Below are 12973 nucleotides of genomic sequence, written 5' to 3'. Positions count from 1 at the left end.
AGATAGTAGACCAGTCACTCACAATTGCATCGCCCATACGGCTTTACTCGATTTCAACGGCGATCAGCAATCATTCCAAGTGAAAGGGACGTGGTTTTCGTGCCTACAACACGTTTAAAGTATCGCAAAACAAGTGGCTCGTCGTTCCTTGACTGATTCCTACTCCAAAAAATTCTCAACTTTCACGACAAAAGCGTCAGCCCCCCCAACCATAGGAAAGTCAACATGGACCCGACTAATAGCAGCCCCGCATCGAACGTCATCTCAATACGAGATACTAATAGTAGGCAGCTCGCCACTACATCCTCATCATCAAGTTATTACAAGAAACGACCAGCACCAACCGTACTAGAAGAAGACGACTATGTCGAACAAATGAGCAACATCATCGAACGAGATTTCTTTCCGGATCTCAAGAAAATCAAAGTCCAGAATGGATATCTGGCTGCTATAGAGGAAGGGGACATAGCAAAAGCTAGACATCTGGCTGTCGAGATTGCCAGAATAAAGACGGGCAAGGTGAATAGTGGCGCTAGTACTGCTAGTTCTATAGGTGGAGGTACGCTATAGTTGTGTTGCATCTGTATCTTTACTAGCTTTGCTTGTCCTTCTGTTATTTAAACCATGTTCTAACAATCCAACTTCTAACCCATCAATATCCTACTAGCAACTCCTTTAAGACCTGGTGGTGAGACTCCATTCACACCTGCACAACCTCTAGCTGGTCCATTACCGCCATCAGCTGTGACGGATCCAATAACGACACAAACAATCACATCGAATCTCTCACTGGACGCCTTCCAAAACAAGTATACATCAGAAGACAATGCTTCATTTTTCCGAAATCTTCGAATCTAATCTTTCCCATCGCAACACTAGGTATACATCTGAAGACAATGCTTCATTTTCCAAAATCGTCGAATCTAGCAACGACGCCAAACGAGAACGATATAAATGGATTTATGATAAAGATACCTCGAATCTGGTCTTGGAATCATCGGCTCCTCAGCTATTGATCACCAATGGTGGCAGCAATGATGCTACGACGAGTAGTAATATCGGTGGCAGCAATATTGATATAGACGACACAACACCAAGTGCAGATATAAAACAGATTGCTAGCTGGAAGCAATTCAAGGCTCGAAATGCACTCATGTACTTCCCAGAAGGCTTTCAAGAGATTGATCCAGCATTTAAATCGACAGACCGGAACTCGACAAACGTAAAATCTATATCTCATCATGCTACGAGACTACAACCAGCGCCATCAACAACATCAATCCTAACAAACTCGCAAGAACGTCTGAAGACCGATAATTTATGGCGTGAAATGGCAAAAGCTACTCCAGCACTCTTCCCGTCAGTGGGTGGATCAGCGTCTCCACAAGTCAATGGATTTGGATATGTGCCCTCAACGCCACTAATAAACCCAGCAGATCTAGATGACGAACAGCTAATCATGACGTGGGGTGAAGTCGCTGCAACGCCATTACTACTTGACTCGGGACTGGAACCTGATGATGGTACTCACGGCCCGAGATTCAGAATGAATCCAACGCCGAGACGTGATCAGCTTGGATACGATCTAGCAGACAAGAGAAGCAAGAGACGTGGACCGAGGGGTATGATTGATGGTGTTGGAGTAGCGAGACCACCGTCCTCTGTTGCTTCGTCATCGACGTCGTCGCCTAGGTTTGCCAAACCATCAATACCGTCCAACTTCAAGGTTGGATCTGGATTTGATTCTCAGTTACGGGCTAGTTATAGTCCTATTGTTGCATCAGGGGCTCGGAATAGTAAAGTTGCAACGCCTCGTGGTGGTAGTGTGACGCCATCTTTAGCCTCCAGAGTTAGTGTTACCCCTAGTCCGAGAGGAGTTACGCCAATGAGAACGTCTGATGTGAAGGGTGTTGGTATCAGTAGCAGTAATAGTAATAGTGGTGGTGGTGAAAAGGGTGATAGCGGCACGGGCATAACGGATAACTTGCTCAACTTTTGATACATAGAGCAGGAGATAACATGTATAAACAACAATAGCAATACCTCGCAAAGTACATAAATTTATTTTAGACACACAGGTAGTCTAGCGTATTGCGGGTGTACTAAGCGGTTTTAAAAAGACTATTTTGAGCCGCTGATGTGCTCGAGCTCATCATCCAAAAAAAACCCTAGAAATTGAAGATCAGACTAGATACAGTAATGTGCTAAATGAGGATTTGAGTTTATAAACAAGATTTGAGCTAAGTACAAAATTATATGACTTTTCCTTTACTTTTACAAATGTGAGTCCAAATGCGCATTAACGCTGGCCAAATCATCCACCGAGATATTTGTGTCCTTCATGCACATGGGACACTGATATGGATTCGTGATGATGTGACTTGTACTATTACTGCTAGTTAAGCTAGTACAGGGAGGATTCTAGGTAGAAATATGAGATTTTATCTGAGGAATGAGTATTGAGGTGTAATGGAGACCCCCGCTTTTGGCTGTCATCAACAACTCACCGATTCAAATGGATTTCTAAGCTTGTTGCCATCGCTGCTGGTCGACTTTGCTTCTTTTGATGATTGTGGTTCTCTGGAGGTCTTACTACTACCACCCTTCTTGTGATTGTTGCTGAATAATTTCGCAGACTTGTTTGACTTTGCTCCTTTTGATTTTGGTGGTGGTGTAGCTGCTCGAGTATTATTACTAGCTGCTTTACCAATATCTTGAATGGCTTTTTTATTCAAGCAGACGTCAACATGAGCAATGATACCTAGCAACAGAAGGGCACGTAAGTATACTCGTCACAAAAATTCGACCTGGAAGCATTACCTCGCTCATCATCCATAGCAACACCAGCAATCCTTTGCTCGCAGACTGGGCAAATAGCTAGCTTCGAAGCTGCAATGAGCACAGATGCAGATGATTCTTGAGCGATACCTTCTTGCGCATCACTGTTTAAAGGAGATGGTTCTTCTGATGATACTCGAGGTCTATTTGTTCGTGCCTAAACCAAATTTAACTGTGATGAGTCTTGACCCCAAGGCAAAAGCGGTAAACTTGACACGAGTTATGCATCACTTACAAAACTAGAGCCAGGACCGTACGATGCACTTTTTGGATCAAGTACTCGCGCCTTCTTTCGAGATTCTCCTCCTTCCCCATCAGAATCAACTGCTGATTGTTCTGAATCATCAGATCTAATATCAGAACGTGGCCGCTTTTGAGGAGAGATGCTTCCAATCTGTATATGACAAAACAAGCGTGAATATGAAGTATTTATCCCGTATTTGTTGCAATTACTAACAGCAGATTGCCCATCATCCTTGATCAGAAATTTGCCAATACCAGCCCCAGTTACAACTCGAGATGACAATTTGGCCATACAGACACCCATCAACCTGATTTTGAGATTCTTGACTTCCGTCAATTCTTTGGCAAGGAGCCACTTTGCACATTCATAAATGTCTTTGGCCGAGTATATAGCACTTGGCGATGCTTTTTGACGAGTCCAGTATTCAAAGGTGGATGATTTAAGACGGAGTGTGACAACTTGTCCCTACAGAATCCAACGACCTCAATCAGCAAAAAAGGAGTCCTTTCAACGTCGACAGCAGGATTGGAGTTCTGTGTCATCACCTTCAACTTCTCCTTTAACATGTCTTGAGATAACTTGGCAGACAATTCTTGTAATTTCAGATACATCGCGTCATGATCTGACATGTCTCTGAAAGTCCTTTCAACACTGATAGACTTTCGATTCCACGTGCTAATTTGAATAAAAGTTGAAAGGACTGAGCCAAAAACAAAGACTTGTTGGGATACAGTTTATGTCACCTACGGATTGAGATGAGTAGATCCTATACCATGCGCAACTTCTATAAGGTATTGCAACGCTTTCGGAGTCCAAATCATGAATATCTTGATGAGATTCTCTCTCTGCAAGAGTTGAACATATCAGTGAAAACATAACAATGCACACAAGCAAGGCACTCGTACCAATTGCCCAACAGTATGAATATCTAAAGCCTTCAATTCATGCTCAGTGACTCTTCCTATTCCTGGGACTTTTCGACATGGCAGATTTTCAAGAAACTCCAGGATGGCTTCTCGTGTACTCTCAACCAGATGCTGGCCATTGGGTTTGTTGAAATCGGTAGCTAAGAACAAGGTAGACATGTCGGAAAATGGCGAAAAAAATAGAAGTCATGTGCAATGATCTCACCAATTTTAGCAATCATAGTGTTTGCTGCTATACCAGCTGATGCAGTGAGTTGAGTTGAATCAAAGATTCCTTGTCTCATCTCAGCTACGATTTCTTCAGCTGTTTGATTCGGGTGCTTGCGCATGTAGTCAGTCAAGTTGAGATACGCTTCGTCCAGCGAGCCGGATACAAAATTCGGATCGTATCGCTAGTATCGAGGGATGAAATGGTGTCAGCCGGCGAAAACTTTCTGAGGAAAGAAACGATAGGTACGTGACGAGAAAAAAGTAAACTGAGCACAATTCAATTAACAAACTCACAGCAATTACTTTCCGAATCGTGCGAGCAGCTTTCGTATACTTCTCAAAATCGGGTGGTACAAAGACGAGCTCAGGACATAACTTCTTAGCTGAACAAAAAAGATCAAAATGTTAGGCAATCATCAAAACGTGTCAAGTTAATGACTTCAAGCCTGAGATGCTTACCTATGTAACCAGGCATAGCTGATCGTACGCCAAACTTTCTTGCGAGGTAGTTTGCCGTGGTAATCATACTAAGACCACCGACTGCCATAGGCTTATCCTTGAGCTCAGGTTGATCAAGTTCCTCGACACTAGCATAGAAAGCGTCCATGTCGACATGACAAAAGGTCTGCGACAAGTCTCGAATAAGCTCGAGATCCTTGACTCGATCAGCTAATACGGCCGTTTCAACTGTCAGATCCAATGATTCAATGTGTTTGGCTTTAGCGACAATGTTTTGAACTTTGAGAGATAATTCTTCGTCCTTCTTGACTTGTCGATTGTTGAATTTTGATCCCTTATGTTAAATACGAGAGAAAAATCAGCTGTACTTCCTTAATGAGTTGACTGCAACTTGTGCGAATCGGTTGGATCAAGTGCAAGATTGACAGTTACTTGAGATACCTTTGAAGCTTCTTCCATAATCTTATTCTAGCGTTGTCATGTAAAGAACTGTGAGCAGGTGTTTCATAACGCGTCAAATCAGACGAGAATGCAGCCAATTGACACTACTCACAATCTTGGCCTTGTCAATGTTTTCCATTCCAGCCTTTTCGCCATACCTTGTATGGTACTGACGTGAGTACTTGTTTGACTAGCTTTGATTGTAAGTATCATACCTATTCATACCACTAGCATTTACAGTTTCATCATTGAGTTTTGAAGGTGACATCAACAATAGTTTCTTTTGATCTTGCATATCAAGATCGTCATCATCGTCTTCTTCTTCATGATTTGGTTGGCTTTGGAAGTCGTCGTGATCTTGATCACTTTGACTGTTATAATAGTCGTCCTCTTGTTGATCGTCGTCAAGCTGCTGATGTTGACGTGCTTGCCATTCCAGCTCTTGTTCTTGTGCGATTTGAGCAAGTATGACATCTCCTTCATCTTCGTTGTAGTCGACATCCATCGCTGCCATTTAATTACACATAATCCTATCATGCAAAAGAAGAAGTCAAAACGTTTGAGTTTCTGAAGTTCGTCACTGTTTCAAAACCATGCTGTAAAGAAGTCTGAACAAGGATCTTACCCAAACAGACGCTTCGAAATTGCAAGCCGCAAGGATCTAGCGAACTACTCCTGCACTGATCTATTCCTTTGGGCACTGCAAGACTTCGCGAATTTAGACGCCTTTCACTAACCACATAAACGTAATTTTGAAGCATATTCCTGCCAAGACAATGCCATATTTACGTGATTTTACGCGTCTCCACCGTAGAGCCTTGGTTTATTCATTTATTCTTGTTCAACAAAAACTCGTGTCTTCCTTCACCGTGACTTTAAATTCAGAAAATGGACGACATGAATGGGTTGATGGACTTACTGCCGGCCAGGGACTCAAATTCTGCTCATCAGCAGCTGGCAGTGCCTGATTTCTATGATGTGGAACACTTGGATTACCAGTACATTGAAAAATGCAACGATGTCAATGAACTTATGGAATTGTATGCGGTTCTGAAGTAAGTAAGCCACAATCTTTTCGATGCTTTACGGAGAACTCTCATGTCCTTGATACCTTCGCCTTCTTATTTGTACTGTTCAGATCTGGAAAGGAAGGAATTTGGGAAGAAATGGAAACCGTGCTGTTAAACCGTGTGCGATTGTTGAATCCAAAGAGAGTTTCAAGGTAAGCCGGAGTACAAAACGGACGTTCATTACAATTACAATCTGATCCTGTATTATTATCCTAGACTGATACCTGCCGTATCTGCAACGTCAATCATACCGAGCAATGAACTTGACGTAACAGAATGAAAATTAGTTACACCCACATCCAGAACAGATCCTTGCTGAGCTATCATTCTTATAGATATGGGCAATCGAACTACGCGCGCTTGACTTGAAATCGAATTCGTTCTTGCCTTCAAAACCAACAGTCGCTCCTGTCAGGAATTCGGCAGTCATTGCCACACACAACACTATAAAGGACAAGACGAGTGGTAGTACTGTTTCTAATACCAATCCCAAAACATCCACAGTGACAACAGAATCTCGAATCAAGTCATCCGACTACCGTGCATGGGACTCGTACGATGTTGAAGGTCAAGTGCAGAAAATCGATGACGATAATGAAGATAATGCAACCGCATCAGCCGGTACAGAAACATCGACAGCAAGAGGAACGATAAAGAAGTCAGCACCTGCCCAAATCACATCTAGCTCGGTGATCGAGAATCTGTCGACTAATGTAACCGTACCGGCAAACTTGACTGCTCAGGAAGTGGAGTACTATGCTGAACAGGAGAAGATCAAAGGAAATGAGTGTCTCAAGTGTGGTGATGTTGATGAATCGGTGAGTGGTACACCAAGTAGCTACATACATGCTATTTTTTGCACAAGATCACATCACACTGCGTAATTAACCCTCTTTGTTCCAGATTATTTACTATACGAGAAGTCTTTCCATACTACCGAAAGCCAATGTGTATACCAACCGGTCATTGGCATACTTTAAGAAGAAAGACTACGAGAGTGCTGAAAATGACGCTACAGGTACAAGCAAAGTAAATCCATCGAGAAATCCCGAATTTGAATTTAATCACACTGCCCTTTTTTAGCTGCTCTCGCATTAAAATCTCCAGAATTTACACTGAAATCCTACATACGTCGTGGCAATGCACGAATGAAACGAGGGAAATACCATGATTCATATCTAGATTTCCAGTCTGCTTTGTTACTGGATCCGGAAAACAAGGATGCTATTAAAGGACGAGATGAAGCTGCGCGGAAGTATCATGACGTTGAGGGAGACAATGCTCGCAAGTTGCCTGGTGAAACCACTGGCAAGAGACGAATGATGATTGTAGAAGTAAATGATGACGACGAGGAGGAGAACGCCGACATTGTTGTGGAAACGACTGAGGCTGTTGAAGTGGTTGAGGTAACATTGCATAACGATTTGTGCATTTCTTTTTGTTCACCAACTTGTATGTCAACCTAGGAAATCATAACACCTGGTGCAGTTGCATTAAGTTCTTTGCGAGCACCACCGTCAGTAGCAACTGCTACTACACCGGCAACCGACACCAAGAAATACGCGCCAGTACCAAATCCAAAATATGCACCGCACGCACCGATACCAAACCCAAAGTTTGTTCCTATGCCCAAAGTCAAGGAGGAAGAAGAGGAGCAGATTGCTAGTAAGACGACTGTTCCTCTTCGCATTCCCACCATGAATATCATCGCACCCCGTGTATCAGCCATGAAGGATCTCGACACGGCGCCTGTACAGAATCCCAAGTTTGTTGTATCCAAGAAGGACGATGAAGATGAATGGGGTGATTTCGTGTCTTCAGCTACGAAAGTAGAGCCTCTCCGATATGACTCTGGAGTGCAAGTAGAAGATCTGAATGCTGTACACGATGAGAAAGAGATGCGTCAAAGTTGGAGTTTTGATCTATTGCCGTGTCAGGTAATCTAATTGCCTTATATTGCCTTCAAGTTGCTGTCAACCTCGTACAACATGCAAAAAATATCTGATTCTGCCAATGCTCGTTAGTATGCACCACCACAAACCGACTACGAATTCAAATCCATATGGTCCACACTACGATATGATCGTCCGCGGCTAGGTTCATGGCTCTTTTCAATCCCACCAGCTAATTTGCCGCGACTGTTGAGTGGAGACTCGCTAGGATCGGTTCTGGTGGACATTGTTGCTGTGTTTAGAGGGAGATGTAGTGCTGAGCCGTTGATTGTGTGGGAGTATATCAAGTGGTTGAGGCAAGTGCCTCATGTGAAGGATGCGATGCAAGGGGCTTTTGATTGGGCTGCTTATGAGAGTGAGTGGTTGATTTCTGTTATGATGAAAAACAGCTTTGACTCCACGTGACGCGCGTCTTCTCTTTTCTCACTCAATCTCGAGTTAGATCTTAAAGTGACTTTTGATAAACTGGATGGATTCTTACATGATTCCGTAGTGTTTTCTGTAACGGCTGGTACTTCTCAGCAGGATGTCAATGACGCTCGTCGCTGGTTCTTGGGGCAACGGGCAATAAACCCTTTATAGATAATGAGCCATGAGTGGTGGTGTACACTGTAAACATTCAAAGTGTCTTTTCACAAACAGTCTCTCCTTTTTATATATGCAAAAACGCCGTGTAACTATACTATGTACAATTGTTATCAAAGATACGGAAATCTAACTTGCAAAGTATTCAGGTTTTCGGAGGTTTACACCGTGATCTGCGAGTGCGTTTGTCAGATCTTCCATAGTCAAGACTGCTTTCTTGTCCTGGTAGGTATAAAGAGTGTGAGACTAGCACCGAATATCGGGGCTTTTGGCATGAGCCAAACATTTGCAGACGCAACAGCTAAGTTACCTTTGGATTGGTTTTTGCCTTTGATGTAGTTTGTTGTTGTTGCCTGATTTTGCTCCATTGTAATGCATCAGTGGCGATATCAGCAATGAATTTTTGAGATGCGAGTGCCAATAATCGTTTCCTGTATTAGGTTTTAAGTGGAAGGTGGTTGAAAAGTATTGAGCTTCCGATCTTTTGTTTCTTGAATTGCAACTACTGGTAGAAAGCACGTACAATCGAACATCTTCAGATTCAAATCCAGCTCTAGCCAAGTAGTAATCTGTGACTGCATCTGGCACCTATCGAATACAGTGCTAGTTGTTACAATGTCGAATTGTCGTTAAATGTCAACTCAGTCAGACATACGATGGGAGCATAATCATCCATCATGACGAGTAATTCAGCAAGAGATTTATCCTTTTTCAAGACCTGTTCCGTATTTTGAGCTTGTCTGTCTACTTGCATTGCATCTTCCTCTTCTTCTTCGTCGTCCTCAGCTTGACCATCTGCATCTTGTTGCTGATCCCATTCTTGTTCTTCTTCGGCTTGATCTTCGTCCATTGCACTGGTGCTGGTGGTGGGAGCTAGACTAGCTGGCTGCTTGCCCTTGTCTTTGCTCTCGTCTGCCATTGTTTGGATTTTGGAGTTTGGTGTGTTAAGGACGAGAGTGCAGTGTAGATTGTGTAGGAAGAAAAGTGCTCTATACCGTGCATATCGGTCGTATATAGTGTTTGGTAGGCTCGTAACACGTCGATTCGCTCGCCAACGACTCGAAAAACGATAAAAGCTTGCGGGATTGCTTTGTTACGCTCAAACCGTGTATTCTAAGATTGCAAGAATTATAAAACTTGGAGATCGGATCCGAAATGTATGTATCCTACACTGACTACTCTACCTAGTCGCTATTTCTTATTAATGCGTGGTTTTTTCGTCGCTTCAATTCCATTAAATCAAAGAAGTCACTCAAAATAGGTCAAGAGGATACAAACTCACTGCAAGGAGAAGGTCTCGCATCAGCACAGACCCAGTGTAAGTACCATCGCTTCTTCCTTTGGCCTCGTAGTCTTTGTTTTCGACAAGTCTGAAGTTGCGCAGGAGTCCCAAAAAAAAACCCAGTGACCCTGCGGTTGTCAATCGAAGTTAGACTACTACTAAAGCAGCATTCAAGAGCATACATACTTCAAATGTACTGTTCAATCATACTGAATCTTGTCTTCCTCCCTCTATACTAGCTGTATCAAGAAACACTGCCATGTCATCATCTTGCCCGATTTGAACATGATGAACACGATTGGAAAAACTGATGGCCAAAGCGCCTTACCTATTACTCCATTCGTGCCGAAAATCAAAGAACGTGTACGAAACAACCAAGTTACAATTTTGGTTGGCGAAACCGGTATGTATTGCATCCATATGCCTTTGGGGAGGACATGACTTTGACGTTTTCTCACTTACAACACAATAATAACAGGGTCTGGAAAGTCTACAGTCATCCCACAAGCTCTTGCTGAAGATGCAAGGCGTTGTCGGCAAGCCTAGTATCTCAGCCACGTCGAATAGCTGCAATCTCTGTTTGCAAACATGTCAACGATGTGTATAGTGAAAATGGTCCAGTGGCTGGGTATAGAGTCATGAATGATAAGAGGGATGAGCATAGTGATGACGGTATGTATATGCTGCATTTGATGCATGTGCTGGAATGCATTTTGGTCCTGGCTCTCTTTTTGCCTTGACGAATTCTTGTTTTATTGAACCAATCTTTCTCTAAATTAACCTAGTTTACTCTACCACCGGTTATCTCATTGAATGGTTGTCCCACAATGAAGACGTATTGGACTCGGTCTCACATATAATCCTCGACGAATCTCACGAAAGGAGCATTGATATGGACTTGCTCTCACTTCTCATCAAACGATACATGCTACGAAAAGGTCCCGATCATCACATCCGACTCGTTATTATGTCCGCAACTCTAGATATCGCTCTCTATAGAACCTTCTTCACCTTGATGGGTGTCGTACCCTTACCGCACATATTCGTCGCTGATTGCCATGGCATCTGCGCCTGGTAACCATCTCCTCACAACCCGAATATATTACCTTCCAAATGACTGACGAAGGCACCAAATTGACTGGAATTACCCATGAATTTGGCCTAAACATTGACAGCACAAATAAAAATGCCCTTCCCGAAGCCTTCGTCCATGGCAGCTACATGGTCGAAAGTGATTTCAAAACCATTAATGCTGCGCGGGCAGCGCTTGCCAGCACCCTGCTTACTGGAAATGGTCTCATCACTGGTAGTCTCAGGCCATACTTCTCTACGAATATTGATCTTCTTGCTCTGAATATAAAGTCACGAGATCCAAAGGATATAAAGTCTATTATAAAGTATCAATTTTTGGGAATTTGACGTCTAGTGCTGGTGGTGTCAATGGTCAGTCCTCTGGTGGTATGCTTGCACCCTTGGAATGGCCTAAATGGTTGCACCCAAAGTATTGATTGAAGAGGATGAAGACTCTGACCTGTGTTTCTTTTACTGAATCATATCAAAAGCATAAAAAGTCAAGGCATGGGAAGGATGTAAAAAAGATGTAGGATTTACACGGCAGTATTTAGATTAGATAAGTTATAACACACCTCATTTGGTTGGAAAATTAGTATAGAAGAGAAAAAATGTATAAGAAGCACATATTAACACACATAACATGATGTAAAACAGAATATATACTAGCATAGATTAGCACAGCAAGAAACGGTGTGAGTTGTGAAGTGAACTGTGCGGGCTGGTTTCAGACGAGTCTATATTATTAGGTTTGTTCAGAATGCTCTATGATTCAAAGCACAAGAAAGCGGTTGTTGCTTAAATGTTCTCGTAACTTGAAAACACCCCATCTTCTACACCATCTACACACCACCCATCTATAGTTTAGCGACCTTTGGCTTCCTTGGAATAACCCATTCAGACAACATTTGTGACGATGTAGCCAGCACTCGACCCTCGTAGTCATAAATAACCACATTCGTATTGTTCCTGCCCTTTATCATATACGAGTTGTCCAGTATCCTAACCACGTGTGGTTTCTCAGAGTTTGGGTTTGGACGACGGAGGAATTGGACCACTGTTGTTGGAAAGGGTGTGTGTGTGTAAGATTGTTTCGAATGTAAACGCTGATGCCAAATACAAATTCTTCAAGCCGACAGATTTGCCTTACACATTGCAATTGTTCCTGAGTGACGGTAACGGATACCCATCTTTCTAGCCATCGCTTGAGATCCCATGCTTATTTCAACGTCAGAAAAGAAATCTGAAAAGAAGGGCATCGAGAGTGCGTCTATTGGTTTCTTGTCTGCCCATTCTGTGTAAGATTATGAGAGGAATGAGGTCCGTAACAAGATGCAAGATAATGTGAAAGCAAAGAGTGGTGCGTGATCAATGACACTGATTGAATGCACAAGTTTGGTTGGTTTTTTTTCGCAATTCAGTTCTTACCTGCATAACAAGGCATTACTCGTCCAGCTCGAGGAGTAGCTTTTCCTTGCATGGCATTCTTTTTAACGTTCAGGAAATATTCGCCTGCAATAGTGTGACGAGAATTAGCGACGAAATTTGTAATTGAATAGGAGATGATAAAACACTCACAATGTTCTTTGGCATAATACTGGTGCGTCCATTGACCGACATTATGTGTCCATTCACCATTAGACCTCTTCCACACTTCCCTCTCGACGTCCCGGAAATTATGTGCATCCTCATACGCGACCATTGGAGGCAGCGCCGGCTCATCCAAATCCATATCGAATGTGTTTTTGTCAAAGTTTCCAAACGTGGCTTGTATCATGGTTACGACCTCATTGTTTACAGGGTTGCTCATGGATCCAGTGACAAAGACTAGTGTTCCACCTGCTTTTGTAATGTTGATCTCGATCACGTAAGGTTTGTCACCGTCGGTTTTGCCA

General features: G+C 42.8%; 5 protein-coding genes across 5 annotated transcripts; 3 read left to right on the top strand and 2 right to left on the bottom strand.

Moving 5' to 3' along the window:
* Nucleotides 1–225: 225 nt before the first annotated feature.
* On the top strand, nucleotides 226–1999 carry SmJEL517_g03131 (uncharacterized protein; the record flags this gene model as incomplete). The annotated part of the gene is made up of 3 exons (XM_031169059.1): nucleotides 226–559; nucleotides 668–809; nucleotides 880–1999. The coding sequence occupies 3 exons, from the start codon at nucleotides 226–228 to the stop codon at nucleotides 1997–1999; spliced, it is 1596 nt and encodes a 531-aa protein (XP_031024954.1).
* A 275-nt stretch (nucleotides 2000–2274) lies between these two features.
* On the bottom strand, nucleotides 2275–5623 carry SmJEL517_g03130 (DNA-directed DNA polymerase; the record flags this gene model as incomplete). Its single annotated transcript, XM_031169058.1, has 14 exons — nucleotides 2275–2421; nucleotides 2508–2761; nucleotides 2821–2995; nucleotides 3074–3232; nucleotides 3296–3547; nucleotides 3628–3757; nucleotides 3830–3927; nucleotides 3988–4148; nucleotides 4214–4400; nucleotides 4513–4601; nucleotides 4678–5011; nucleotides 5119–5145; nucleotides 5231–5276; nucleotides 5334–5623. The coding sequence occupies 14 exons, from the start codon at nucleotides 5621–5623 to the stop codon at nucleotides 2275–2277; spliced, it is 2349 nt and encodes a 782-aa protein (XP_031024953.1).
* Nucleotides 5624–6006: 383 nt separating this feature from the next.
* SmJEL517_g03129 (uncharacterized protein) lies at nucleotides 6007–8722 on the top strand (the record flags this gene model as incomplete). Its single annotated transcript, XM_031169057.1, has 9 exons — nucleotides 6007–6173; nucleotides 6257–6340; nucleotides 6405–6456; nucleotides 6524–7006; nucleotides 7092–7206; nucleotides 7272–7594; nucleotides 7655–8125; nucleotides 8213–8495; nucleotides 8583–8722. The coding sequence occupies 9 exons, from the start codon at nucleotides 6007–6009 to the stop codon at nucleotides 8720–8722; spliced, it is 2118 nt and encodes a 705-aa protein (XP_031025013.1).
* A 132-nt stretch (nucleotides 8723–8854) lies between these two features.
* SmJEL517_g03128 (uncharacterized protein) lies at nucleotides 8855–9644 on the bottom strand (the record flags this gene model as incomplete). The annotated part of the gene is made up of 4 exons (XM_031169056.1): nucleotides 8855–8947; nucleotides 9036–9156; nucleotides 9249–9313; nucleotides 9381–9644. 4 exons carry the CDS (start codon nucleotides 9642–9644, stop codon nucleotides 8855–8857), a joined length of 543 nt encoding a protein of 180 aa, XP_031025014.1.
* A 651-nt stretch (nucleotides 9645–10295) lies between these two features.
* On the top strand, nucleotides 10296–11515 carry SmJEL517_g03127 (uncharacterized protein; the record flags this gene model as incomplete). The annotated part of the gene is made up of 6 exons (XM_031169055.1): nucleotides 10296–10410; nucleotides 10486–10552; nucleotides 10615–10679; nucleotides 10793–11081; nucleotides 11183–11404; nucleotides 11434–11515. 6 exons carry the CDS (start codon nucleotides 10296–10298, stop codon nucleotides 11513–11515), a joined length of 840 nt encoding a protein of 279 aa, XP_031025011.1.
* Between the last annotated feature and the right edge of the window lie 1458 nt (nucleotides 11516–12973).

This window comes from Synchytrium microbalum, assembly GCF_006535985.1.
Source record: "Synchytrium microbalum strain JEL517 chromosome Unknown SmJEL517_scf0015, whole genome shotgun sequence".
NCBI lineage: Eukaryota > Fungi > Chytridiomycota > Chytridiomycetes > Synchytriales > Synchytriaceae > Synchytrium > Synchytrium microbalum.
Note: the sequence above shows the minus strand (reverse complement) of the source record. Positions and strands in the feature narration are given on the sequence as shown.